The sequence below is a fragment of the Diospyros lotus genome, chromosome 8 (assembly GCF_014633365.1).
Source record: "Diospyros lotus cultivar Yz01 chromosome 8, ASM1463336v1, whole genome shotgun sequence".
Lineage (NCBI taxonomy): Eukaryota > Viridiplantae > Streptophyta > Magnoliopsida > Ericales > Ebenaceae > Diospyros > Diospyros lotus.
Window position 1 is genome coordinate 29,643,857 of NC_068345.1, and position 27,755 is coordinate 29,671,611.

General features: G+C 38.7%; 1 protein-coding gene across 4 annotated transcripts in view; it reads right to left on the reverse strand.

Moving 5' to 3' along the window:
* LOC127807917 (glycerophosphodiester phosphodiesterase GDPD4) overlaps window positions 1-27,755 on the reverse strand; it is a 53,906-nt gene that overhangs the window by 7,845 nt on the left and 18,306 nt on the right. For 2 of the 4 annotated variants that reach the window (XM_052346143.1, XM_052346142.1), the window contains 5 exons: window positions 18,664-18,761; window positions 15,542-15,602; window positions 7,059-7,136; window positions 6,829-6,921; window positions 4,489-4,578 (listed from right to left, as the gene is read on the reverse strand). In XM_052346143.1, coding sequence (XP_052202103.1) covers window positions 4,489-4,578; window positions 6,829-6,921; window positions 7,059-7,136; window positions 15,542-15,602; window positions 18,664-18,761 — 420 coding nt within the window. The remainder of the gene's footprint in view (window positions 1-4,488; window positions 4,579-6,828; window positions 6,922-7,058; window positions 7,137-15,541; window positions 15,603-18,663; window positions 18,762-27,755) is intronic. The other 2 variants (XM_052346145.1, XM_052346144.1) reach the window with 2 other exon arrangements.

Consider the following 27,755-nt stretch of genomic DNA (forward strand, 5'->3'; position numbering starts at 1 on the left):
CTTTGAAATTAAAATAAGGATAAGTAGTACGAGGCAGGGATCTCTAACAGTCAGTGAGTATTATAATAAGATGAATGGATATTGGTTTGAATTAGATCACTATCAAGATATTAAGATGGTGGGTAGTGAAGATGCAGCTACCCTTCTATATTTGAGCAGGACAAAATTGTTGAGTTTTTAGCTAGTTTTAATGTTGAGTATGATCAAGTGAGAGTGCAGGTTCTTGAAAGAAAAAAACTTCCATCACTTAATGAAGTGTTTTCTATAATTTGTAGTGAGGAATATATAAGGATAGCCATGTTTAACGAGGCTAATCTTGGGGGATCAGCAATGGTAACTAACAAGATGGATGGCTCTTGGTTCAAGTCTCAGCAGGGAAGGAATGATCCACATCCTAGACCACAAAACCGGGAAGGTTTGTGTTCATTTTGCAAGAAATCTAAGCATACCAGGGAAACATGTTTCAAGTTATATGGAAAAGAGACAATTCTGAATAAGATGGGTGGTTTTAGAAATCTACAATCCAAAAATCAAGCACAAGGTTATAACATAAACGAGGAGGAGGAAACCATCACTAAAAAGGTATATTTGGTTACAACTTTTGACTTGAGCCAATTAAATGCTAATGAAATTAGTAAGCTAAAAAGCTTTATAAAAACCATTCAAGATAGCACCTACTCACTGGCGTAAGCAGGTACTTGTTTTCATTCTGAATCTTTTACTACCTCAAATACTATTAGGAATGATTTTTCGATCCTAGACTCAGGAGCAATTGACCATATGTCCTATGACCTAAATGTGTTTAAATCCTATAAACCAATGAGTGTTTCCAAGAAAATAACGGTAGCCAACGGTAATACAATTCCTATAGCAAGTTAAGGCAATGTTATTCTCAATTCTTCATTACCTATTCAGCAGGTTCTTCATGTTCCTAATCTTTCTAACAATTTAATCTCTATTCATCGGCTTACCAAAGCCCTTAATTGTCGTGTTATTTTCTCTCCTCATACATGTGAGTTTCAGGCACTAGACACAAGGAAAATGATTGGTGCTACTGAGGAAGGGAATAGGATGTACTACTTGAAGAAAAGCAATCTTTTCACTAAAGGGGATTAGCCTATCCTTGCTTGTTCATCACAACCTACTCTTATGACCAAGATATGGCTTTAGCATTATCGTTTAGGACATCCACCTTTTAGTTTGTTGCAGTCTATGTTTCCTACTTTATTTAGAGGTTTAAGTGTCATTGATCTTCATTGTGATGTGTGTGAATTTTCTAAGCATCATCGAGTTTCTTATCCTATCAATAATAAATTGTCTTCTATTCCATTTTCTTTGATACATTTTGATGTTTGGGGGCCATCTAGAATCCCTAATTGTTCGGGGGCGAGATTCATTAATGATTGTACAATAATGATTTGGGTATATCTCTTAAAGGATAAGGTTGCTATTAGCACTGTTTTGCCTATATTACATAGATGATTTCTATCCAATTCAAGTCCCACATTAAAATATTTCGTACTGATAATGCAAAAGACTATTTTAACCACTACCTGCATCAATTTTTCCAACAGGAAGGGATTGTTCATGAGTCATCTTGTGTGGATACTCCTTACCAAAATGGGGTGGCCGAAAGGAAAATACGGCATCTACTTAATGTTACTAGGGCTCTTCTCCTTCATCATTTTGTTCCCAAATTTTTTTGGGGAGAAGCAATCTTAACTACTGCATATATGATCAATCGGGTTCCTTCCAAGGTCCTAAATCATCAAAGTCCATTCCAATGTTTGTCCTCCTATTTTCCTGTTGTTGGTCTTCATACCTCCCTTCCTTTAAGAGTCTTTGGATGTGTGTCTTTTGTCCATATTTCTAAGCATCACAAGGATAAGCTTGACCTCGAGCACTTAAGGGAATTTTTCTTGGTTATTCCCCTACTCAAAAAGGTTACAAATGTTATCATCCTCTCACTAGAAAATTCTCTGTGTCCAAAAAAGTTACATTTGTTGAAATTCAATCATTCTTTGGGTCCTCTAGTCCTGGTCACCAGGGGGAGAATGTTCCTAGTGGTGACCAAGGTGGTGGTCTTCCTATCTTGGAATTGCCTCTTGAGTTACACCCAGAGACCGAAACAAGAGTTGTCTATGACTCATTTGCTTCTTCCTCAGGTGAATAGGGCAGACTAGAACAACAAGAAGCATAGCCACTACCAATGTTGTCCTCTCCGATCAGGTTTAAAGGTTCCCCTTATGTCTTTAAGAGAAGAACACAACCTATTCCAAATCCTTCACTTGGACCAACATCCACTCCAATTTCAAGTACTAAAATCGCTTATCCCTCTAGTTCTTCTAATCATGTTCCTAAAAACTTGGATCTACCTATTTCTATTAGAAAAGAAATCGGGAGTTGTACACAACATCCATTGGTCGACTAGCTCTCTTATCATCATCTGTCCCAAAAACATAAAAGTTTCTTAACCTCTTTGGATACCATTGCTATTCCTAAGACAATTGATGAGGTTTTAAAGGATTAGAATTGGATACAATCAATGCAAGAGGAGATGAGAACCTTGGAAAAGAATCAGACTTGGGAAATGGTGTCTAGACCAAAGGGAATCAGACCTGTGAGTTACAAGTGGGTCATTAACCTAAAGTATAATGCAGATGGCACTTTAGAAAGGTATAAGGCTTGGCTAGTTGCTAAAGGATACACCTAAATTTATGGCATTGATTACCTAGAGACCTTTGCACTTGTGGCAAAGATGACAACAGTAAGGATTCTCTTAACCCTAATAGAATATTATGGATGGCAGTTGCAGCAATTTGATGTCAAGAATGCTTTTTTGCACGAAGACTTCGAAAAAGAGTATTTATGGAGCCACCACTAGGATTTGACAAAGGAATTTCAGGAAAGGTATGTAAACTAAAGAAGACACTCTATGGGCATAAATAGTCACCAAGGGCATAGTTTGATAGGTTCTCTAAGGCTATGAAACAGATGAGATACCATCAAAATAGGAGAGATCATACTCTCTTCATTAAACATTCAATTAGGGGTGTTCGCAGTTCGGTTTGGCCGATTTTGAACCAATTTAATGCACCAAACCACAGGCTCGATTTTCTACCAAATCAAACCAAACAGTTTGATTTGGTGCGGAAAATTGAACCGGACCACACTACATTTTGCGGTTCAATTCGGTTCGGTTTCCGCAATTTCAAAATAGAACAAAAAATCGAAAATCCAAGCATAATACAGAACAGTTACATGTATAGCATTTTGTGACTAAAAATAAGTCAAAATACAAGACGAATGCCCGTCACTGAAAGTTTTTCCTTACAAGCATTTTGTGACTAAAAATAAGTAAATAAATAATCAACAGAAAGTGAGAGAGAGTATACCAGTGATAGGTGCTAACTGCTGCGACGACATGGGGGCCGTCAATGGGTTGGCGCTGATCGACGATGTCCGAAGGAAAGGGGAGAGAAAGACAGTGCGGCAGGTGTGGGCGGGTACAAATGGGTTAGGGTTTGCATTGGGGGGGGGAAGGGGAGAGAAAGCGATTCAGCCGAAGTCGAAGAGGGTCGTTGGGGTTGGCGTCAATCTAAGATGTCTAAGGGAAAGGGGAGAGAAAGACGGTGCGGCAGGCGTGGGAGGGTGCAAATGGGTTAGGGTTTGCATTGGGGGGAAAGGGGAGAGAAAGCGGTTCGGTCTTAGCCGAAAAGGGTCGCTAGGGTTGGCGCTGATCGGAGATGTCCGAGGGAAAGGGGAGAGAAAGACGATGCGGCGGGCGGCATGGGTGGGTGCTGCAAATGGGTTAGGGTTTTGGGGGGAAAGGGGAGAGAGAGGAGAGGAAGAGCCGAAGAGAGGGTCGGGTCACTGGTGTGCTGGCACCTGCCCTTTTTATATTTATAATATATATATTTTAATTGTATATTATATGCAAGCGGTTCGGTTTTGAACCGAACTACCGGTTTGCCAAATCACGAACCGCGCGATTTGGCATTTTTCCAAACCGAACCGAACCACTAGTTTAAAAAACCGACCGGTTCGGTTTGGCCAAAAACCGTGGTCCAGCAGCTTTTTTGATTACAACCACATACATCGTTAGTCAATAAATAAGGTTCTCACCCTTTTGCAGGGTCTAGGAAAGTCAGATATTCACAGCTGATCCTCACATAAACTTCAAAAGCTAATCAGATTAAAATTTGATTCACCAAACATTTTGTTTTATTTTTCTGTCTTTCTTGGGCCTCTCACTGTGTACATTAGTTATTCAGCCCAAAACAACAAACAGAGTAATGAAGTGGTTTAGGTTTTTGTAGAAATTTTATCAACAGAATACTGAATTGGGTGTCAATTTAAGTAATACAAAGAAATCACAGCACTTAATCAAACACATTTCTACCATATAGAATCTGATGAACCAATTAGTCTGGCTGTCTGGACAGCCGAGTAGGGAGGATTTCAAGAAAATAATGAACTGGTTCTTACTGTAACATCTGGTGATAGCTTCATGACATCCCTCACCAAATTGTCACTTTTAGCCCAAATAATGCAATTTTTACACTGTGCTCTCTGAACCTGAAAATTTTTCAACAGACTGATCAAAATACATAATTGGAGGCAGGATCATTTGAAAGTGTGACTAACATTTCAACTTGTAAAACATAGTCAAATATGAGGTGCAACAGGATTTCAGTGTGCATAGTTCCAAAATGATTGGGTGCAGTGCTAGTTTTGCTCAAGGAACTAGACAAGTTTGTCCTTAGTCTTGTGAGGATCAAAATCACCAAAGTTCCTACAGTAGCATCCAATAGTTCTAATGGGTTACTGCCATTATGTTATGATTACAATCACATACATCGTTAGTCAATAATGGGGCATTGCATAGATTTAGGTATATCAAATTCAGGATGCTAGCTGAGATAGAATATATAGGCATTTCCTACATTTGTCATCATTCACATTAAAAGGCTTTCATTGCACTCAAAAGTCAAAACCATTATAGCTGAGGGGAACTTATTGAACATGCCTTACAAATTAATTTAAATGGGGAAATGATGCATATGACTGATTATGCCTTATTTTCTATTACAGATAGCAAGTAATTAATATCATGAGTTTACTAGCCCGAACTTTACCCTGCCTACATCCAAAAGTCGATCAAAAGTCAACTACTGATCAACTCTTCATTCTTGCACATCAACTTTCCTATAGTTGATCCTCTAGTTGACTCTCAACCCTTTCCTCACTGCCATCTTTCTTTAAATCCTCAACCAACGTACATGGCATTACAACACAAATGACCCCACATCATTATCATAAACCATAAACAGTTCTCTTTAATACCACAGGTCCTCACCCGGTGCTAGCTGAAAGTGACTCCTGGGTTCATGGGACCAAGTAATATACCAAGACCTCCTGAAATAATTACCAATGTGGAATTGAGTCGTGACAAACTCTTTTATTTTTTAATATCTAGTGTCCTTGCCAGGTCAAGAATCCATATCTCAATCTAACCCAAATCAATAATTACCGATGTGGAATTGAGTCGTGACAAACTCTTTTATTTTTTAATATCTAGTGTCCTTGCTAGGTCAAGAATCCATATCTCAATCTAACCCAAATCAATTTCAAAACATTTTCCTGGCCCGCACCCACTCACTAGTGATCTTAAGGTTGGCTAGATACTACTGTAATACCATGGGTTCTCACCCAAAAGTGTTAGCTAAAGGTGATTCTTGGATTCATAAGACTAACTAATATTATATAAAACCTCCCCAATAAAGTACCAATGTGGGATTGAGTCATGACATTCACATCTGATACTGATAAACAACTTGGAACCATCGGATAGACAACAGTGTCTATTAAGCCAATTCCATTCTATGCTTGCAAAATTACATTAGAAAAAAAAAAAGAAATAAGAAATAAACAATTCATTGCTTAATAAAAGAATGAAACAGTATAAACTACCAATGTGGGATTTGAGGCTTGACATTCGCATCTGATACTGATAAACAAATTAGAACCATCAGGCAGACAACAGTTTCTATTATGCCAATTCCAATTCTATGCTTGAAAATGACAATGAAACAATCTTGCAGCTGCACTAGTTGAATGAAGATCTAGAGCACATAGCAACTGCTTACGGGAATATCAAACACATACATTAAAAAATAAATAAACCCACTGGTGACGCAGGCACATGTATACAAAGTTGTGAAATAAGATACAATAATCTAGCATGGAATGGAACTTGGAAGCTATAGATCAGATGGGGAATAGCTTGCCGCCACAACAGAAGAATACAAATTCTTGGACAGGCATTAATTTGTGCAAACAACTCAAAAATGGGAAAAAATGATAATTATAATGTTAAAATGACCCAGGTAAAACATCAATTCATAAAGCTATTAAATTTTCTTTGTCTTGCTGTAAAATTTCTTCTTTCCTACATGAACCGTTCCTCAAAATTGCAACTCTTTTGCTGGCTAAGTTCCATCAAAATTCCAATTCAAACTTTAAAAGTTTCTTGCACTTTGTTAAAAACTCCAACATTTCTACTGGTGTAACTAAAGAAATGAAATCTAAAAAATCAGCTGAAGAAAGATAAACTGTACCATTATATATCGTAGTATATGTATGAACCTAAATAATTAAAACAGCCCATTGGCCATTGCAAGAGTAAGACAGTTAGGCTGAGAAGGGTGAGAAACGTGGGGTAATAGTCCAAAGGCAGCAAACTTGCACAAACAACGCAGAGAGTTAATTTTTTGATGGCCCAGGGAGATACCCATCTATATGTAAAGGTAAAAATAAAAGACTTACAACAGAAAGAATATCCTTGGCAAGATCCTTCCCATACAAAGGTGGCCCAACTTTTGCATCCAAAATTACCCGTCTAACAGAACTCGATATCAACTGGATTACATCAAGAAGAAAAGGAATCAAGGAGTAATTTTGTTGAAGAGCTACAGGAAAAATCACGGCAAAATAGTGAAGGCTGCCATGGTATTGTTCACGTGAGTGGAAATGATTAAACTGTATCCTGGACATACTTTTAAAGCATCTTCAACAGTTGAAATGCTTTGATTGTGAAACTCCAATGGGAACCGATTAGCATCCAAATCTTCAATCTACAGTCACAAGCTACAATATCAATCTCACTCAAGATTACATGTGAGTATTCTTCCAAATAACTCAGACAAGGGAAGGTTTTACTTTCCTGAACAGTTTAAAGTAAGAAGCATAGAGACTAACAACGAAGTCCAAACAACACAAACTTGAGAAGAAATAAGTTTATAAATTAACATCTATATATAAATGATAACAATTTATTCATTTTTTATGTGACAATTGTGTATATATGTCATTAAAGTAAAAGAACACAAATTATTTTCCACATTCTACAAATTTAAAAAGAAAAATGGCTGAAAGGTTCTAATATCCATCCAATAAAAGCTCTATCTGAAAGTACACTAGAAGTTCAAGGTAAATCCAATGGAAATAAAGTAACAAATAAGTATAGAATCACTTATCGCTATTTAATTACTTGCTCCTAAGTAGGGATGCACTGTGATGTGGATGGGACAAGGGACTACTTCTGACCTATGAGAACCTATTTCACATCCCTGCCAGCCATGCCCTGATTTATCCTCCCTTGCCCCACCCAATTTGTATTCCCATCTCAATCCTCTCTGGTTCTATCTAAATCTAGCACAAAAACTTGAAAGTCCCAAATTTAAAATATGGTCTGGACTAAAACATAAAATCAACGATCCTTAATGAATTTGGTCTTTTAATGAATTTGGTTAAAAGACGAAAAAGAATCAAAGGGTAACCATGTGGTTTTCACAAGAATACGTTGATTCAAATATTTTTTCAGTCCAAAAGCATAGCAGCGTTATGTTAACTTCTGAACCATCTGGGAGCAATTTGCTTTCTATCCAAAGTTCCTAACCACAGGACCAAAATTAGGGATTATTATAGCTTATTGGTTCAAAGGTGCTCTAGGATATCAATTTCTAGTGATGTCTGAATGATTGAAGGTGGAATAGATGGTTAAGTGGCATACCATTTGTCAACATGAGGAGGATATTTTTATGGCTAAGATTTTTCAAATAGTCATTTCAATCTGCAATCTTGTCTTGCTATGGAGCTTCAATGTGTCAGTTGAATCTTTTCTCCTCTTTTTTTTTTCTATTGCCCTTCCAAATTGTGTTTTGGTATACTGCCATCCTTATTATCCACAGCTTATTTAGGAAGCAGATTCAAGTGACTAGCTTGCATATTTATGCTAAAACATAAGACTGTTAATATGCTGGTACAAGTCCAATCTATATGTCCTTTTTTGGAGTTTTTCCAAAAAAATTAAAACTACTTATAAAAAATTTTACAAACCAAAACCCAAACCAAACTTATTTCCAACATAAAACCCATCTCCTTCAACATCAAACGATTCTCAGAAAAATACCTTCTGGTCAAAATTGCAGAAACCGCTAATGTGGTTTTAATATTTTTGAAGAAACCGCCAAAGCAGTTTCTACCTTTTGGAGGAAGCCACCAAAACAGTTTCGGCTTTATGAAAAAGGGTGCCTATCTAAGTTTACTTTTATTTTTCATTTTTTATTCTTTAAACTAATAAGTTTATGCACAGAAACAGCTTTCAGTGAAGGTGGTTTAGCAGTTTATGCACTTACGTCAAGTGAAGTGGTTTCTGTGCAAAACCTCCAAGGTGGTTTGTGAGTTAAAAACAGAAACCACATTGGCGGTTTATTAAGAAAACATTAAAACTGCATTAGCAGTTTATGTCCTTTTAACTAAATGATATTTTCTTAAGATTTTTCTGCTGCACTGAACCTGGAGGTGGGTTTGACGTGATGGAGAGTTTTAGTTTGGGTTTTGGTTGCAGTTTTATTTTGTAAATAGTTTTGAGGATAAATTCACTATACACCTCTGAACTTTAGCCCTTTGGCCCAAATACCTTCTGAACTTTAATCCAATCAGTCCCTTAACTTCCCAAAATTAGCAATAACACCACCTCAAACGGCTGTCCTGGCTAATTCAGTGGGTGTCATGATTAATTTGGGAAAGTTGAAAGACTGATTGGGAAAATTTTAAAATTTAAGGTGACGCAGCGTGTATCGCATGTGTAAAGAAAACACACAAAGAAACCCTTAAAACAATAAGTTTCAAGTACTCTTGAGAGAACAAACTTCAACAACCAAAGCTAAACTCTCAATTAGGCACAAGAACCAAAACTGCTTGCTGGAAAAAACCGAACTGGCTTGCTAGAATTTATTGAATAAAAACTTATTACAATCCCTACCTTTTAGGTATATTTATAGAGTTTGGCTAATCCATCAAATACTTGTAAACAAAATCCAACTAGAATCCTAATAGAAATAAAATCATAATCAAACATGAACTAGAATCCTAAAACTTATGAAGTTTCGCTACTGTTCTAATGCTACTATTCTGGCACTACTTTTTGGGCCAATTCTAGGCTACCCGGTTTGGATCGGGTCAACGTTGGGTCGGGTCTTGATTGGCAACCGCATCATTCATCTCCACTTGAAAAGAATTCGTCCTCGAATTATGATCTGGGTATGACAACTCAACAACTAGCAAATACAAAGAAAGATCAGCAACATTGAATATTTTGAAAATACCCATATGATTAGGCAAATCCACAACATAAGCATTGTCATTGACTTTCTTTGTAATCTTGTAAAGACCATACTTCTTTGACTCGAGTTTGTTTTTCTTTTCTGCTAGAATTCGTTCATTCTTCAAGAATATCATAACTTCATCTCCAAACTCAAATACGTTGTGCTTCCTATGCTTGTCAGCTGCCACCTTGTACTTCTCATTCGCCTTGTGCAACTTTTGCTTAACATACTCTTGAACCGCTTGAACTTGCTCAGCTAAGTCACTAGTTGCAACACAAATCCTTATCCCATCTTTCTTTGGGTTAAGTAATGTCGGCACTGCACATGGACTCATACTAGCCTAAACATGCTCTTTTCGCAACAATTCCTCTACCTGCTCGCGCAAGATCTCATTCTCCCTAAGACTCATCCTGCAGTGTGGTAGGTTAGGCAAACTAGCACCAAGAATCAAGTCAATGTGGTATTGAATATCCCTTATAGGAGGTAGCTCATTAGGCAACTCCTCAGGAACCATATCATGAAATTCCTCCAACAATCTCTACGCCTCCACTAGAATTTGATTCACCTTCAGTGGCTCACTCACGCTCTCCCCCTTAATAACCAACAAGTGAACCTCTCAAGTATCCCTACACTCCTTCACAAACTCAATGTGCTTATGTGTAATGGTAAGAAAATTTCGCCCCTCCACTTTAGAAGCTTTGGTCATAGTTCTGAAAGGCGCGAGGCGTAGCGAGGTGCAAAGGGTCCTAGAGCTTGAGGCGCACGAGGCGAGGCACGCCTTTGCGAAACGAGGTGCACCTTTTAGAAAAAAAACTCAAAATCTTGTAAAATCATAAAAAACTATCAAATTATCAATAATAACACATGCATATCATTAATAATTCATTATCTTCAAATTCTAAACTAACATCATCAAAGTTGATTCATTCATCATGCAAATTCAAAACTAGAAACATCATCAAAGTTCAAACTTAAAGTCTCAAACTCAAACAAGTATCAATCATCATGCAAAGTTCTAAACAAACATATAAACTCTATAAGTCCACAATCAATAAAGAAATTTTAATCAATCATCATCAAGGAGATAGATCATCAACATCAAGGTCAATACCTTCATCACCCCCTTCAATCACCCCTTCATCTTCTTCTTCCTGTCTCAATTCTTCTCCCTCTTCCAAGTCTTCATCAGCTTCGGTCTCTGTCTCACTTTCCTCCTCTTCAATCACTTGAGTTACTTGCCGCTTTGAAGTCGAAGCCAAAGTTGAACCCAATTGTGATCGAGTTTATTTAATACATTGGGTAGATACATTGGATATTTTCTTACTTTGAGGCAACTCCTCCTCATCATCATCATACCCTTCACCAAATTGAAAATCATCATCTAACGGTGCCATATTTCGCTCATCCCTGTTATTCTTCTTCTTTTGCATGTACTCTCCAATCTCTTGTTTTACTGATGGAGGACATTTTGGACAAGCTTTAGTACTCTCCACAATCAATAAACACTACAAGTCCACAATCAAGAAAAAATATTTTCATTTTGAAAAATGCTATTTTTCTAAGTCTGGAAGATTAGCGCATTATAAGGAGACATATAAAAAAATGTTTTCATTTTGAAAAACTATCTCCCGGTATTTTGATAGCTAATATTCATTGTTGTTAAAATGATTTTTAATGAATTTTTCAAGAAATAGTAAGTATATATTTTTTGGGTGATAAAATCGCTAAATCTTTAGTTTGTACTAAAACCAAAATTCTATTTTCTTATTGTTATGGATTTTGATTTTTTAGATATTTTTATTGAATCTAAATAGGGGGTACTTTCTTATTTATATTTATGTATTAAAGTAAATGGAAGGTAAAATATAAATAAAAAAAAATGTGGACATTTACTTAAACTAAAGAAATGTATATATGTTGTAATGTATACATGCTGAAACTGAGAAGAGGGGAGGAATTGGGTTGCCTAGGTTTTAATTAAAACCTAGGTTTCATGGCCTCTCGCCTCGGCGCCTCACCGTGCAAGGTGAGCGTCTCACTGAAATCGCCTCGCCTCAGCCCAAGCGAGGCGTTGAACTGGCGCCATAAGGCGCCTTGCGCCTAGGCACGCCTTTAACAACTAAGGCTTTGGTTAGGTTCTTTTCCACTATGGATAACAAAGTATAACACACACCCTTTTTTCTTAAGCTGATATGTGTTCTTCTTACCCGAGTGCTTAGCATCCACATCAAATTGCCAAGGCCTCCCAAATAAAATATGGCAAGCATCCATATTAACAATATCACAATAGACTTTGTCAGAGTACTTACCAATAGAGAAAGGCACCCTGCAGCATTCATCTACATGTATGCCACCAATTTCTTTGATCCATCCAATCATGTAAGGGCTAGAATGTTTTTCAGGAGTTAGTTTCATCATCACCACGACGTCTCTTCCTATGATGTTCTCCTAACTTCCACTATCAATAATCAGTTCAAAGATTTTTCCTTTCACTGTACACCTCATGTGAAAAGCTTAAATCATTGAGTAGTATCTTCATTCTTTTGAGATAACATTAGCTTCCTTACTACACAGGTATACTCTCCATGTCCATACTCTTCTTCATCATGCTCCCCATCAGGCCTGCAATATACTTGCTCTTCAGCAACATCTTCCCCCTCTCTTTCTATAATATTAACTGATTTTCTCTTTGGGCAATCACTAGACCCGTGCCCAACCTCATTACAGTTGAAACACTATAAGAGAACAGGCTTTGCATCAGGGTTATTGGATTTTGGAAGATTAGAAGTAGTACCTCGAGTGTTTCCCCCCATTGTAGCCTTATAAGGGTTTACTGTATTAGGTGGACTGAAAGGTTGCATTCCCTGAACCGACTTGCCTCCATCAAAAACTGGTTGTTTATTTTCATTCCTGCTATACTGACGATAGTTGTCTTTACAGGCTCTCTCACTCAATATTAACTCAGCCTTTAAAGCTAAGTTCCTTGCTTCTTGTACACTCAGAACCATCTGAACCCCAATTTTATCACGAATAGCAGGCTTCAACCCATTCAAATAACGAGCTGCTTGTTGATTGTCACTTTTTGACAATTGATTTCTTTCCGCCAATCTCAGAAACTTAGAGGTATACTCATTCACACTCCTCATTCTCTATGCACATCTTTGATAAGCTTCAAACATGTATTATTCATAGTTAGGGGGTAAAAAAGTACCTCTTAACAACTGTTTCATTCGTCTCCATGTCTAAACTGTGTGTCAGCCTTCCCTCAATCTCATCTCTTTCAATCGCTTCCACCAAACAGATGCACTGCCCTTCAATCTATAAGCCACTAACTTGACTTGTCGTTCATCTGGGATCGCCATGTATTCAAAAAATCGGTCAACCCCAGTGATCCAATCCAAGAACCCCTCAATATCAAAATCTCCACTAAAGGTAGGAATATCTACTTTTAGTTTATACTCATCGTTACCCCAATGGTTGTGTTGATGCGCATTCCTCCTAACCCCTCTACCAACAGGGTTTAGCTATTGCGCAACCAAGATCATCCTCTTCATCGCTATCTTTAATCATTAGTCTTCTAGGATTAACAAGGACATGATTAATGGGTGGTCTTCCCGCTCTGACTTGATTCACCCCATTATTCAAGTTCCTGTCATCATCAACTCATAATAAGGCGCCCAATTAGTTGTTGATTTGCTCCAATTTTTGTTGGATGGTATGAGTTATTTCCCACTATTCTTCGATTGCTTTCCAAACCACAGACAATCCATGATCACCATCACGAGACTGGTTGCTACCGTTACCTTCAAGATTGGCTATTTGATATGTTGATTAACCACTCTAATACCACCTGACACCGCGTGTAGCACGTGTGTAAAGAAAATACACAAAGAAACCCTTGAAACAATAAGTTTCAAGTACCCTTGAGAGAAACAACTTCAACGACCAAAGCTAGACTCTCAACTAGACACAAAAACCGAAACTGCTTGCTAGAAAAAACCGAACTGGTTTGCTAGAATTTATTGAATAAAAACTTATTACAACCCCTACCTTCTAGGTATATTTATAGAGTTTGGTTAATCCATCTAATACTTGTAAACAAAATTCAACTAGAATCATCCAACTAGAATCCTAAGAGGAATAAAACCCTAATCAAACATGAAGTAGAATCCTAAACCTTATGAAGTTTCACTACTATTCCGGAGCTACTGTTTGGGCCGGTTTGGGTCGGGTCAGCCTTGAGCCGAGTCTTGATTGATGACTGCATCACAAGGGGTGTCTAGGCCAAATGACCAAGATTCAGTGGGTGTCTAGACAATTTACCCTAGTTCCAAATTTTGAAAAAACTCCCTTTTTGAGTATATGGATGGTAACCCCTTGGTACTCATCAAATTCACATGCATTGATATGAATACTAGCAGTACAGGAAGCATTTGTAGTTAAAAAAAAGAAACGAGTTGCAAAAAGGTGGCAGTTAGCTGTTGTGGAGCTCAGTTGGTTTGTTGTAAACAGTTTGTTAGCTAGTTATATTACACTACTAGTTAGTTGGAGGTTGTTAGATAGTTGGAGAATTTGTTGAAGAGTTCCCTCCAAAAGAATCCTTCCCCACAGTATTCTACTACGAAGGCTGTTGTATTAAATTTCTTAGGACTAAAAAATCAGATTTCCGTTTTTCTCTCCATCTATTCCCTCATACTAGTTGGGATTTTAGAAATGGTATAAGCACATTATTGCCCACAAATTAGATGCGTTGGATTGAAAATCAGTCTGTTTTACCCCCAGTGTCTCATCTTGAAGCCAAGCCACAATTGATTCCACTAAGATGGTAACCCCCGAATTTCTCGTCTTCGGATCTATGTGCATAGCCTACCATGTCCCAACACATTACGCTTACAAGCACAAAAGGTACAAATGCATCACACATGCACAACCATTCAGATATCATGATCTACATGCTATGCACATAAAATGAGGGGGTGGAACTTATCAAACAGATGAAGATTAAGCAAAGATCCTCCTTGAATCAGTGTATTGCTTCACTATTACAAGGTTTAAAACCCAAACAAAAGCATATACATCAACTCCAAGTGATACAATATGAAGTCAAAAACCAGGTTAAACCTACCTTGGGTGATAGCCTCCCAAATCACACAAGAGCAGCCCTAAAGCTCTAAGGAACCCTCTCAAATCCCTGTCTTCTTCGACTTATGAATTTGCATGCAAAAATGAAGGAGAATGGCTTCTCTAGGTTAATGTCTCAGATTTGGGGTTTGGAAGACCCTCATACCCTTTCTTTTATCTTCTTCTTGCATGCTTTTCGAGAGCAACTAGGTCATTCACTCAACCTAATAGGCTGTCCAATCTCACCTGAAAGTCACCCTTTTTATAGGTACAAATCAGCCTATCTACCCCTTCCCAGCCCTTGCCTCCTTACATGCCTGTTGTCCCCTTTTTATTTGTCTTATCTTCCTAGTCCATAATTGGCTCAAAGATACATGTTGATGCTTCTCTCCTCTAGTCATTAGGGTTTGCAGGACCAAGGGACGCTATTAGAGTTAGAACTTAACCCTTGGTTGGTTAATTATATCCCTGACAACCCAAGGTTTCATCGCTTGCTCAATTTCTCTCTTAAGGATAAAATGATCATATCTTTTCAATCCAACACATCTAGTTGGTGAATTAGTTATCATTTGATTCCAACATTAAATGTGTGGATTGAAAATTAAACACCCAACCAAACAGCATTTTCAAGATTTTTCCCCTAAAATTCAGAACAGAAGCAATAAACTGAAAATGTTAGCTAATTCAAACAGTCTGACTACAAATGTGGTTGAAAAACAACTGAAGCCAGCAAGACAGATATTATTTACCTCTTTTACACTCATGTAACCAACCTTGGTGGTAGTATTCCCAGATATCCGCTGCAAATCCCTGCCTGTGTTATGTGATAGTCAAGTCTCCACAGATTTTCGATGCTAATATAGACAAGGATAGTCTAAATTACAATATTAAATTTGCATATAGTGCTGTAGTCTACGTCTGTAAAGGATATAGTTGTAGTATGCACGAGCCATAGTTTTCAAGACAATGGTGGTCTCAAGTTAGGTTCCCTTCCAAGGTAAATGGCCATTAGTTACTCTCTCTTTCAAACATTCCTTTGCTAAGCTTTCCAATGACCAATAGAATCTCAAAGCTAATGTAACATTTCAAATTACAAAATATATGAGAAATTCCTAAATGGCGAATAAACCTTTGTAAGAGGATGAAAATTTATTCTCATTGGCATCGAAACAGAATAAGGAATAACAAACTGAATTTATTTTCTGCCAAAAAAGAAAAATGGTTCACAAACTTAAGTCAATAATGCATTATACAATGTTCTTGTATTTAGTATTCTCATGATCTTAGACAATCTCCAGAAGATTATTTGGTATTTTATTAGTGTTGTGAATAATGGAATTATATGAGCTGGTATATTCGTGATATATGGAGATCTATGTGTGCATGTGCATGACTATAGTATTAACATTGTTGGAAAGATCCCACAATCTATGTGATTGATTATCAATCCCAATTATCCCTCAATCTATGGGATTGATTATAATCAACCTTAATTGTTGGGATTGATTGATTGATGTAAATTAGTAATTGATATAATTAGGATTCCTTCCTTTTTTCCTTAATTATAGGGATTTGATTGTTTTTTTTCTCCTATATATATTATAATCAATCCTAGTGAAGAAAATGAGAAAGAGATACCAAGTTTTTCAGTCTTGTTCTACATTTTTCAGTTTTGTTCTACAATTAGCATTCACCTCCTTGTCATGTAGTAGGGTAAATTGATTATCAAGACTTGTACATAAGGTGAATTCCTAAGTAGCCTATACATAGCAGATTAGTTGCTCCTGTGGTGTGTAAGTGAATGAAGAAACTAATAATTTGGGATGCACATTTCAGATGCAATTGCCTAAGAAACTAGTAGATCCTTCTGGAAAGACAATAATCAGATCAATTTAGGATAAGCAAGTCAGGGTTAATGTTGCCTGTGTATGGTTAAAGCCACAACAGGATTTGTTGCCACTTGACCGAATAATTCTGAAATTAAATGAATTAGTTTTCTGGTAATGCAATAATAAAATGAGGTGGGCTCAGCCTGAACCCCTTCTGAGGTTGAGTGGTTCTCAAAAGCCCCTACAAACTATTGCATAGGCCATTGTAGATCTAGCATTCAGAGTCCTATTGATTCTATCAAGGTGGGATGCATGAAAGTAATTCCTCTTTCCATTTTCAATGTCCCTGTATGACACCAACTCCATGCAATCAAAGACTAGGTAGCTAACTGTCCATAACATAGCACCTCAGCACACCATGTAACAGAACTGTCACTAGAACTACTGCCTAAGGGAGAACCACAAGCCAGCCTCGTGAGGTGCCTTGGAAGCTCCACTCTCTCTCCTCAAAAGGGGCTGGATTGGCCAAAGGAAACATGTACAGGGTGTCTTACTCTTGGCTAGATCCATGAAGGTCCTTCCAGCACTCTCTTCACTAACAGGTTTACTACTTGCCCATTGACACCTCAGCTACAGGCTTTGTCGTCCAAAAGATAGTACTCCTAACTACAATTATCTTAACAAAATAAACAAAAGATAAAATCTAAATAAAAAAGATAAATAACTAAAAATCCTATCATAGTTACCCTAATTATAATTATCCTAACAAAATAATAAAAGTCATGAAATCTCAAGTCTAAATCTAAAATGTAAATTCCAACATTCAAATCAAACCTTAGTCCTAGTATTAAACATTGAAATTTAATAATTCTAATTCCTCGTCCTTGTTCTTGGTTTTTGTGTAGACTCATTTAGTGGTAGTCAGGTGTTGTTGTCATCACTAACTTGCTCGAAGTGACAGGAATTTGCTGCTGCCATGGCTTGCTTCTAAATTTTGAGTTCTCAAATTATTAAAATTAGAACCTTGAAAGAAGAAGTTTATATGCATAAATCCATGTCATCTTACATTATCACAGATTCTATGTTATCTTTTTATATTTGCAATGTATTTAAGAATATTATAGGTTATCTTTCTAAATCCATATCCAGAACACGTTTGTATATAATAAGTAATGAACAAGAGCATTTTTAGACAGACACATAAGTGTCTGAAAGGTGCACTTGTCATAAATAAAATACGAAATAACATGCTATATGTGTACAAGTGTCTAATGCATGTCAAGAAATGCCAGCAAGTGTCAATTCCAGGAATGAATATAGCACCTTCTTTAAAGGGTTTGAACATACCTTTATCTATCTGCATGAAGAATATCAAGGAATGGAAAATAAAAATAGAATTCCACATATAAATCCATATTAACATTGCATAGAATTCTACACATCCATATTACATTTTTCTAGTTTTGCAGAAACTAGAAAAATGCTTGATGGGATTTCACCCTCACTAAAAGCAAGCTAGACAAAATACTTTGTAAAACAAATGAAACATATAAACAAAGAAAGATATCTAAAATAAGCATAATAAGCTAGAAGCTCCACCCCTTGAAAAGTTCTCCTATTCCATGTTTCTCCAAAACAACCAATACAAGAAAATAGAACTGAATTCCCATGCCCTCTTAGTTTCTGCTACTCGTAATATGGGTATTTTATAGGATGCCATGTTTAAAAAGATGTACAATTGACTAAACTCTCTACACAAGCGCTTGCCTAGTTACCAATACCTAACTACAGTTTTGTGCTTGTGCTTAAAGGATCTTTTTAAAAATGGTAAGAAATTCAAAGATGAGAATGGCATAACTTCTTAAAGCTAGAGAGCTTGGACAACTAAATTTATTTATTCCTTTATTTCTATTCTTCATACTTGTCACAATCCATTTCCCTTCTGACCCTCTATGATCAAGGGAATTAGTTATAAGAAGATTTTGGTTAAGTGCATTGCGGCATTGGAAAACCTTCTATGAGCAGATGAGAGGCAAAAATACCTGTCATGAAGTGCAAATAAAACTCCATCTGAAGAACGAGAAACATCTATCTCAATGCAATCTACTTGAGAATGAAGAGCAGCATGGTATGCGGCCATCTGTTAAGAAATGAAATAATGGAACATGAAATTATTAAGTGGGTCCTTAATGCAGAATAGAATAGATGCAGAATAGAGTAGACATAACTGAAAAAACAGAGACTTCACTAATTTCAGAATATTCAAGATTGCTCAAAATTATAGGACTGGACAAATGAACTTTTAACACTCAAAAGTTTAAGACACCCCCCACCACCACCACCAACAACAACAACAACCACAAGCCTTAATCTCACCGGGTGGTGTTAGCTATAAGAATTCTAGCTTTCGAACTAAATGCTGTAATGTCACGTACCTAGCAGCTACATGAGGAATATTGTAATAAATAAGTAGCTTTTCCACTTCTGTTGTTTAGATATTGTTTAGAAAGGGAGTTGAGCTTGCTGACAGCATGTGCAGCGAGCTAACTAACACCTACAAGTGGGGGAGCAAGTGGCTGGTTCTAGAAGGACTTTAGGCAACTGTTTTTGGCGACTATTTCCAGCTGGGCAGTATAACTATCCTGCCTCAGCCCAATTGTAATCACTTTTGATAATTGAATCAGTGATATTTCCCTCTCAATTCTCTCTCATTCTCTCTCATTCTCTCTCAAATTCTCTCTAACTTTCCCTCCCAAATTTTCAACTCATTTTCCCTCTTAGTTTCCGCAAGATTCTCTCCAAAACAGGGAGAATTCCCCACTGTCAGCTTCAGATCTGACATTTTGGTATCAGAGCAATTCCCAGGCCAGCGAACAAAGCAATGGCGGATGGAACAAGGATGAGACAAATGGAAACGCAGTTGCAACAAGTAGCCGCGACAATGGTAGATGTCCAAGGTCTGGTGCATACGATCGAAGAGAAGGTTGGAGTGGCGATGGATCGGAAGTTGGATGCGTTAGCAAAACGACTCAAGGGTGATATGCGCCTGCAAATCAGAGAGGAGATGCAGGAGGTAAGGGAGCAAGGAAACATGTTGTGCGATCAGCTACAACAATTTATGCTGATGTTCTCAGGCCAAACGCAGGCGAGAATATCGCCTGACTTTCCACCGAGGGAGAGAACAACGCCAATTCTTCCTGGAGTTGGTATTAGTGACCGACGTGCTGGGTCGTCTGGATGGGAAGGAGATCCAACCACGATAGGAGAATTCGTACCAAAGAGGAGGCGTGAGGAACCGAATCACTTACAACAATCAAGATTTCCAGTACCCAAGCTGGAATCGCCGATGCTTGAGGGAATCAAACCACGTTGGTGGGTGCGAAGATGCCAGAAACTATTTGAAATTCATCAAGTGGCCGAGAGGCAGAGAGTGTCGCTAGCCTCGACCTACCTCCATGATGCAGGAGATGTATGGTTCCAGGGGTGGTCCAGGGTAAAGGAAAATTATAATTGGGAGGATTTTGCACAAGGCCTGTGTGAGAGGTTTGGTGAATGGAGACATTGGGATGTGGTGCAAGAATTCAATCAATTGAGGCAAGAAGGAACGGTTCTGGACTACCAGACGAAGTTTGAGGAGCTGAAATTCCTTATGCTAAACAAGAACCCCTTCTTGACCGAGGAGTATTTCGTGTCAAGTTTCATAGGGGGACTAAATGAGGAATTGAGGACGGTGGTGCAAGCTCTTCGACCAAGGACGGTACAAGAAGCATCGGAAGGGGCCTTCCTACAGGAGATGACATTTGAAGCGCTGCTTAAGAAACAGAGAGGACAGAGCAGAGGAGTCATGACCGGAACAATGCCGTATGGAGGGAGGCCTATGGGAAAAGAATTTCCGAGGACTGGACAAGGAGTAAGATATTCTTCGTTACCTACAGTTCCTCAAAACTATCAAAATTTAGATAAGTTGTTGGAACAAAGAAGATTGGCGGGGCTATGTTTCAAATGTGGAGATAAATATACACCGGGGCATCAATGTAAGAAACAACTATTGTTGTTGGAAGGGGGAGAAGAAGAAGAGGAGGATATGGCCATAATGACTGAAGCGCAGGAAGAGGACAACGGGGCCATCTCACTGCATGCTATCAAAGGAGTAGCAAGCAGTAAGATCATTAAAGTAGAGGGTCAAGCACAGGAGGGGACCCTAATGGTGCTAATAGATAGCGACAGTATTCATAGCTTCATCAATGAGGTTACGGCCAAGAAGATGAAGTACCCTCTGTCCAACACACAGCCACTATCCATTACAGTGGCAAATGGGGAAAAAGTGATAAGCAAGTCCGCTTGTTTAGAATTTTGCTGGGAAATGTAAGGCGAATTGTTTGAAGCTGATCTGAGGTTATTGAAATTGGGGGGCTGCCAAATAGTACTTGGAGTGGATTGGATGAAAGGAGTGAGCCCAATCAGTTTTGATTTTAATAAAATGGAAGTCTCCCTCGAGAAGGAAGGAAGGTGAGTAATTCTCCAAGGTAATTTAGAAACAAGATCGTGTAAACTGATGAGAGGAAAGAAGTTGCACCAACTGTTCCGAAAGAAGATGTATCAAGTGGCTCATCTCTTTGCCATTGATGCAAGGGAGGTGGAAGCAACCTATGGGGACGCGGAGGAAGACAGTTCAGAACTCTATCACCGGTATTCTCACAATCCATGGCAGGTATATGAGTTGGCTTTACTCGAACTATTACTGATTGAATATCAAGACCTATTTGTAGAGCCTAAGTCCTTACCTCCTCCCAGGTCCCTAGATCATGCTATACCCCTCATTCCTCAAGCTGAACCTGTTAATATCAGATCTTACCAATACCCCCCAAAACTAAAAACAGAAATGGAAAGATTGGTGAAAGACATGCTTTCCCAATCCATCGTAAGACCTAGCCGCAACCCATTTGCATCACCTGTTCTCTTGGTCAAAAAGAAAGACGGAACATGCCATTTTTGTATTGATTATAGACAACTAAATGCCATCACTATCAAAGATAAATTTCCCATACCTATTATTGAAGACCTACTCGATGAACTGAAAGATGCTTCTATCTTCTCCAAATTAGACTTAAGATCTGGGTACCATCAAATAAGAATGGACCCAGCAGATATCGCCAAGACCGCTTTTCAAACCCATCATGGCCATTATGAGTTCACTGTTATGCCATTTGGTCTCACTAATGCCCTAGCCACCTTTCAAGCCTTGATAAACCAAATATTTGAACCCTATCTTCGCAAATTTGTGTTAGTATTCTTTGATGATATTCTCATATACAACCCTACACTCAACCTTCACCTAGAACACCTTAGGACTACTTTTCAGGTCTTGAGATTCAATCAGTTGTACCTCAAGCGGTCCAAGAGTGCTTTTGCACAAACTCAGATTGAATACCTAGGACATGTTATATCCAAGGAGAGAGTAGGCACTGATCCCAACAAAATTGAAGCCATCACAGCTTGGCCGAGACCCAATAATGTCCGGTCATTGCGAGGATTTCTGGGACTTACAGGTTATTACAGGAAGTTTGTAAGGAATTGCGGCCAAATCAGCAAGCCATTAACAGAACAGTTGAAGAATGAAAGGTTTAAGTGGGATCAAAAGGCGGAGGAAGCGTTTGAATTGAAGAAGGCCATGAGTGAGGTACCAGTGTTGGGAATGCCTGATTTCAACAAGCCTTTTACACTGGAAATGGATGCAAGTGGGGTAGGAATTGGAGCAGTCCTATCTCAAGAAGGGTGGCCTATAGCATTCCTTAGCCAAGCTTTGAGCCTCAGACACCAGGGGCTTAGCATATATGACAAGGAGTTACTAGCCGTACTTATGGCAGTGGACAAGTGACGACATTACCTGAAGGGAGGTAGATTCGTTATCAAAACGGACCATGAAAGCCTCAAATTCCTACTCCAACAAAAGCTCCACTAGCACTAACAGAAAAAAAGAATGGCAAAGTTAATGGGGCTGGACTATGTCATTCAATTTAGAAGAGGAAAGGAGAATGTGGCAGCAGATGCTTTATCTCGTTGCCAAACAGGAGGGGTGTTGGATGCTATAACAGCAGTGGTGCCGAACTGGTTACAAGAAGTCACTGATAGCTATAACCACGGCACATGGGCGAAAGGGCTCCTAGAGCAATAAGCATAAATGGAAACTGCAGGCCTGATTATACATTATCCAATGGGATAATAAGATACAAAGGAAGGTTGGTTATTGGGGAGAGTGACACCTTAAAGAATCAGATTCTCCATTCCCTACATAGTTCCCCCCTTGGAGGCCATTCCGGAATTCAGAATACCTACAGAAGAGTTAAGCAAGTTTTCTATTGGCCGCAACTTAAGAAGTTTGTGATGGATTATGTGATGAAATGTGACGTTTGCAGGAGATGCAAACATGAAACCGTGCCCCAGCCAGGATTACTTCACCCTTTGGCCATTCCTGAAAAGGCTTGGACCCATGTTACCATAGATTTCATTGAAAAATTACCAAGATCTGAAGGCAAGGACTACATCTTAGTAGTGGTTGACAGATTTACCAAATTCAGTCATTTCCTTGGGTTGTCACACCCATTCACAGCCCAAGAAGTTGCAAGAACGTTTTTGGATAACATGGTGAAGCTACACAACGTGCCACTGTCTATTGTGTCCGATCGAGACAAGATCTTTACTAGCTTATTTTGGAAGGAGTTAATGAAATGCTTGGGCACTAAGCTACACATGTCAACGGCTTACCATCCTCAAATGGATGGACAATCTGAACGAGTAAACCAATGCCTCAAGTCCTATCTAAGGTGTTTGTGTTTCCTAAAGCAAAGGGAGTGGCATAAGTGGGTGGCCGTGGCCCAATGGTGGTACAATTCTTACCATCACAGCTCTATTAACATGACTCCTTTTGAGGCATTATATGGCTATAAGCAAGCATTGTTACCAGCAGTGGAAGAACCAACAACAGTGGCAGCGGTGGAGGCCTACATGCAACAACGACAAGAAATCCTACAACTTCTGAAAGCAGAATTATCCAAGGCCCAAAATAGAATGAAACAAATGGCTGACAGAAAGAGAAGCGAGAGGGAATTCTCAGAAGGGGAGGAGGTGTACTTGAAACTCAGCCATCAACACCTTAAGACCATCTCTTGGCAACCAATTTCCAAGTTAAACCCCAAATTTTATGGCCCATTTCCAGTCCTTGCTAAGGTTGGGCCAGTAGCCTACAAACTACAACTACCGGAGGGAGCCCGAATGCATCCGGTCTTCCATGTATCTCTCCTCAAGAAGAGCATAGGTTCAGACCGCCAATCCTTCCCTCCCATCCAGTCTCCATGAAGAAGCAGAACCAACAATTCCTATGGTTGTATTGGACAGGCATGTCATCTATAAGCAAGGGGCCCCTATCATTCAAGCGCTGGTCAAATGGTCTTCCTTACACTCAGACAACAACACATGGGAGTACCTTCCAGATTTACTTAAGCAATTTCCCACCGCCGCCAGCCTATTGCACATTTCTTGAGGACAAGAAATGTTTTGAAGGAAGGGAGAAGATGTCACGTACCTAGCAGCTACATGAGGAATATTGTAATAAATAAGTAGCTATTCCGTTTCTGTTGTTTAGATATTGTTTAAAAAGGGAGTTGAGCTCGCTGACAGCATGTGCAGCGAGCTAACTAACGCCTACAAATGGGGGAGCAAGTGGCTGGTTCTAGAAGGACTTTAGGCAACCGTTTTTGGCGCCTATTTCCAGCTGGGCAATATAACTATCCTGCCTCAGCCCAATTGTAATCACTTTTGATAATTGAATCAGTGATATTTCCCTCTCAATTCTCTCTCATTCTCTCTCAAATCCTCTCTAACTTTCCCTCCCAAATTTTCGACTCATTTTTCCTCTTAATTTCCGCAAGATTCTCTCCAAAATAGGGAGAATTCCCCACTCTCAGCTTCGGATCTGACATGTAAGGCCATTATACCCCATGCCTAATGAGAATGGGCATATAAAAAAAGGTAAATAAATGTAACAACAAAGAAAGAGAATGAAAGATGCCCAATTTCTCTCACACCACATATTTTCTCAGACTTTCTAATGTGTACTAAGACCTTTTTGTCCTCGAATATTTGTTATGATGAAAAAGATAAACAAAATAACTAATCGTAGATGTCCCACATATCACTAAAACAAATCGTAGTTTCAAAAATTTTTATAGTGTTTCCATGATGAGTTTCAGTATGTTTCAAGATATAACACCCAAATTTTTAGAAGGAGATAGGATTTCTGAAGCCGTTGTAGATTAGGATAATTTAATCATAATATTGAAGAAATTGGAAATTGAGCTCATATTCTAAATGAAGACTGAGATAAAGAGTGATTATCTAGTTGTGGAGGGATTTAGATTGGGCTGGAAGTTTGAATTGAGGATAAACTTGATTTCAGAAATTAAGTCCCAAATAAATTAGGAAAAATGAGATTGATATATATATTATTGGAAGAGAATTTGTGAAGGATTAGGGTTGATGACGTAGATTTGGAGGATAAATTAGAAGAAAAACTTATATATGAAGAAGAATAGTTATTCATTGATAATACACATCCGTCATTTATACACACAGGAGAGACTATACAAGATTGTACAAGATTTCCTGAATAGGCAAATCAGTTATTTCAGGGATTTCTAACACTCTCCCTCAAGCTAGTGAATGGATGTCTTCCATTCTCAGCTTGCTTGTGATCTCCCGAAATCTTAGTAGGCAATCCCTTAGTTAAGACATTAACCAGCTGATTACTCGAAGGCATGTAGGAATACTAATCAGCATACTATCCAACTTTTCCTTTAAGAGATTCCAGTCCACCTCAATGTGTTCAACGCAATCATGCTAGACTGGATAGTGTGCGATTGTTGATGGAAGATTTGTTGTCACAATAAAGCTTCATAGGTCCTTTTCTCTTGATCTTAAGATCATCAAGAACGATCTTAAGCCACAAAAGTTCACAAATCCCACATACCATAGCTGTAAATTCAGCTTCTGCACTAGATAATGCAACCACATTCTGCTTCTTGTTCCTCCAAGTTATTAGATTCCTCCCTAAATAGGTGCAATAGGCAAATGTAGACAGAATTCATGGAGGATTTATGTGAACGATTCGAGGATTGGAGTATGTTAAACATTGTAGAGGAATTCAACAAGCTTAGACAAGAGGGAACGGTGTAGTTGTATTAATTGAAGTTTGAAGAGCTAAAATCCCTCATGATAATCCTTAACCCACCCTCACGGAGGGATGCTTCGTCTCAAGTTTCATCAGCGGCTTGAGCAAAGAGCTACGCCCTACAGCAAAGATGTTTCAACCTAAGACTATCAAGCATGCGACCGAGAGTGTCAGGTTACAAGAGTTGATAGTGGAGGCCCTTATGAAGAAACGGAGATGAATGAGAAGAGTATTAAACTCAGGTGTTTCCAATAAGGGAGCCAAGGATTCAACAAGGAGAGAAGTAAGATCGGGCAAAGGGCCAAGGGAATGGCTGTTATCACTCTTGCTCAATCACCAAGCAAAAGGCTCATGGAATAGAGGAGGCGAGCAGGACTCTGTTTCTGATTTGGGGATAGATACACCCCCCAAGCACCAATGTAGGAGGCTACTTCTATTGTTGGAAGGGGAGGAAGAAGTAGAGGCAACGGACGAAGGGAACACAAACCCTATGGAGACTTAAGGGAAGGAGAATGTGGAGATATCACTACACACATTGAGGGGATTAGCTAATAGTAAGATTATCAAAGTAGAAGGAAAGGCTTAGGATAGTAAGCTGATGATCCTCATAGATAGCGGAAGCACCCACAACTTCCTAGATGTGAACACTGCGAGGAAGTTCAATTGTCAACTTACAAGCACACAGCCACTTTCAGTAACAGTGGCTAATGGCCATAAGGTTATCTGTAAGTCGAGAACATGAAGGGTTTTGCTAGCAAATGCATGGAGAGGAATTCAAAGCAAATCTAAGATTGCTAAAGCTGGTGGGGGGGGGGGGGGGGGGGGGGTACAACATCATGCTTGGGTTAGATTGGATGAAGAATGTGAGTCCAATTTGTTTTGATTTCAAAAGGATGGAAGTAACATTTGAGGAGGGTACGAGGATGACATTGATCAGCAGTGTAGAAACTAGGTTGTGCAAAATGATATCGAGCAAGAAGCTACACAAGATCTTCAAGAGTAAATTGTCACAAGTAGCACAACTCTTCTTAGTCCATGCTATGGAATAGTGGGAGGAGGAACAAGAACAAGAAGGAGAACTGAGGCTAGCCATCAACAGCCAGCCCCAACATCAATGGAAGGTACAAGAACTTGATTCTCTTGATTCACTTCTAGTTGAGTTTAAGCACTTATTTGTGGAACCACAATCCCTACCCCTTGAAAGACCTTTTGATCACGCTATCACCCTCAAACCTAACACTAAACCCATGAACATCAGATCCTATCACTACCCTCACAAACAAAAGGCTGAAATAAAAAAGATGATCAAGGACATGCTCCAAAGGTCCATCATCAGACCTAGCCATGGCCCATACGTATCCCTTGTACAAGACGGTAATTGGCGCTTTTGTGTTAACTACCGTCAACTCAACTCCCTCACAATTAAAAACAAGTTTCTCATACCCATCATCGAAGAACTATTGGATGAATTGAAATATGCCCGAGTATTTACCAAATTGGACCTTCAATCTAGATACCACCAGATCAAAATAAGCCCTAGTGACATTCCTAAGATAGCTTTCAAGACCCATCAGGGGCATTATGAGTTCATGGTGATGCCCTTCGAGCTCACCAATGCCACTGCAACCTTCCAAGCCTTAATGAACCAAATCTTTGAATCATACCAACGTCAATTCATTCTTGTATTATTTGATGATATATTGGTTTACAACCCCTCTTTCTCACAACACCTTGAACACCTACGAACCACTTTTAAAGTCCTTAGGTTTAACCAATTGTACATCAAGAAATCAAAGTGTGCCTTTGCACAACTACAAGTGGAGTACCTTGTACACATAATATCTAGTACAGGAGTAAGCACAGATCCAAGGAAAATAGTTGTGACGACCTCATGGCCCTAAGCTACTA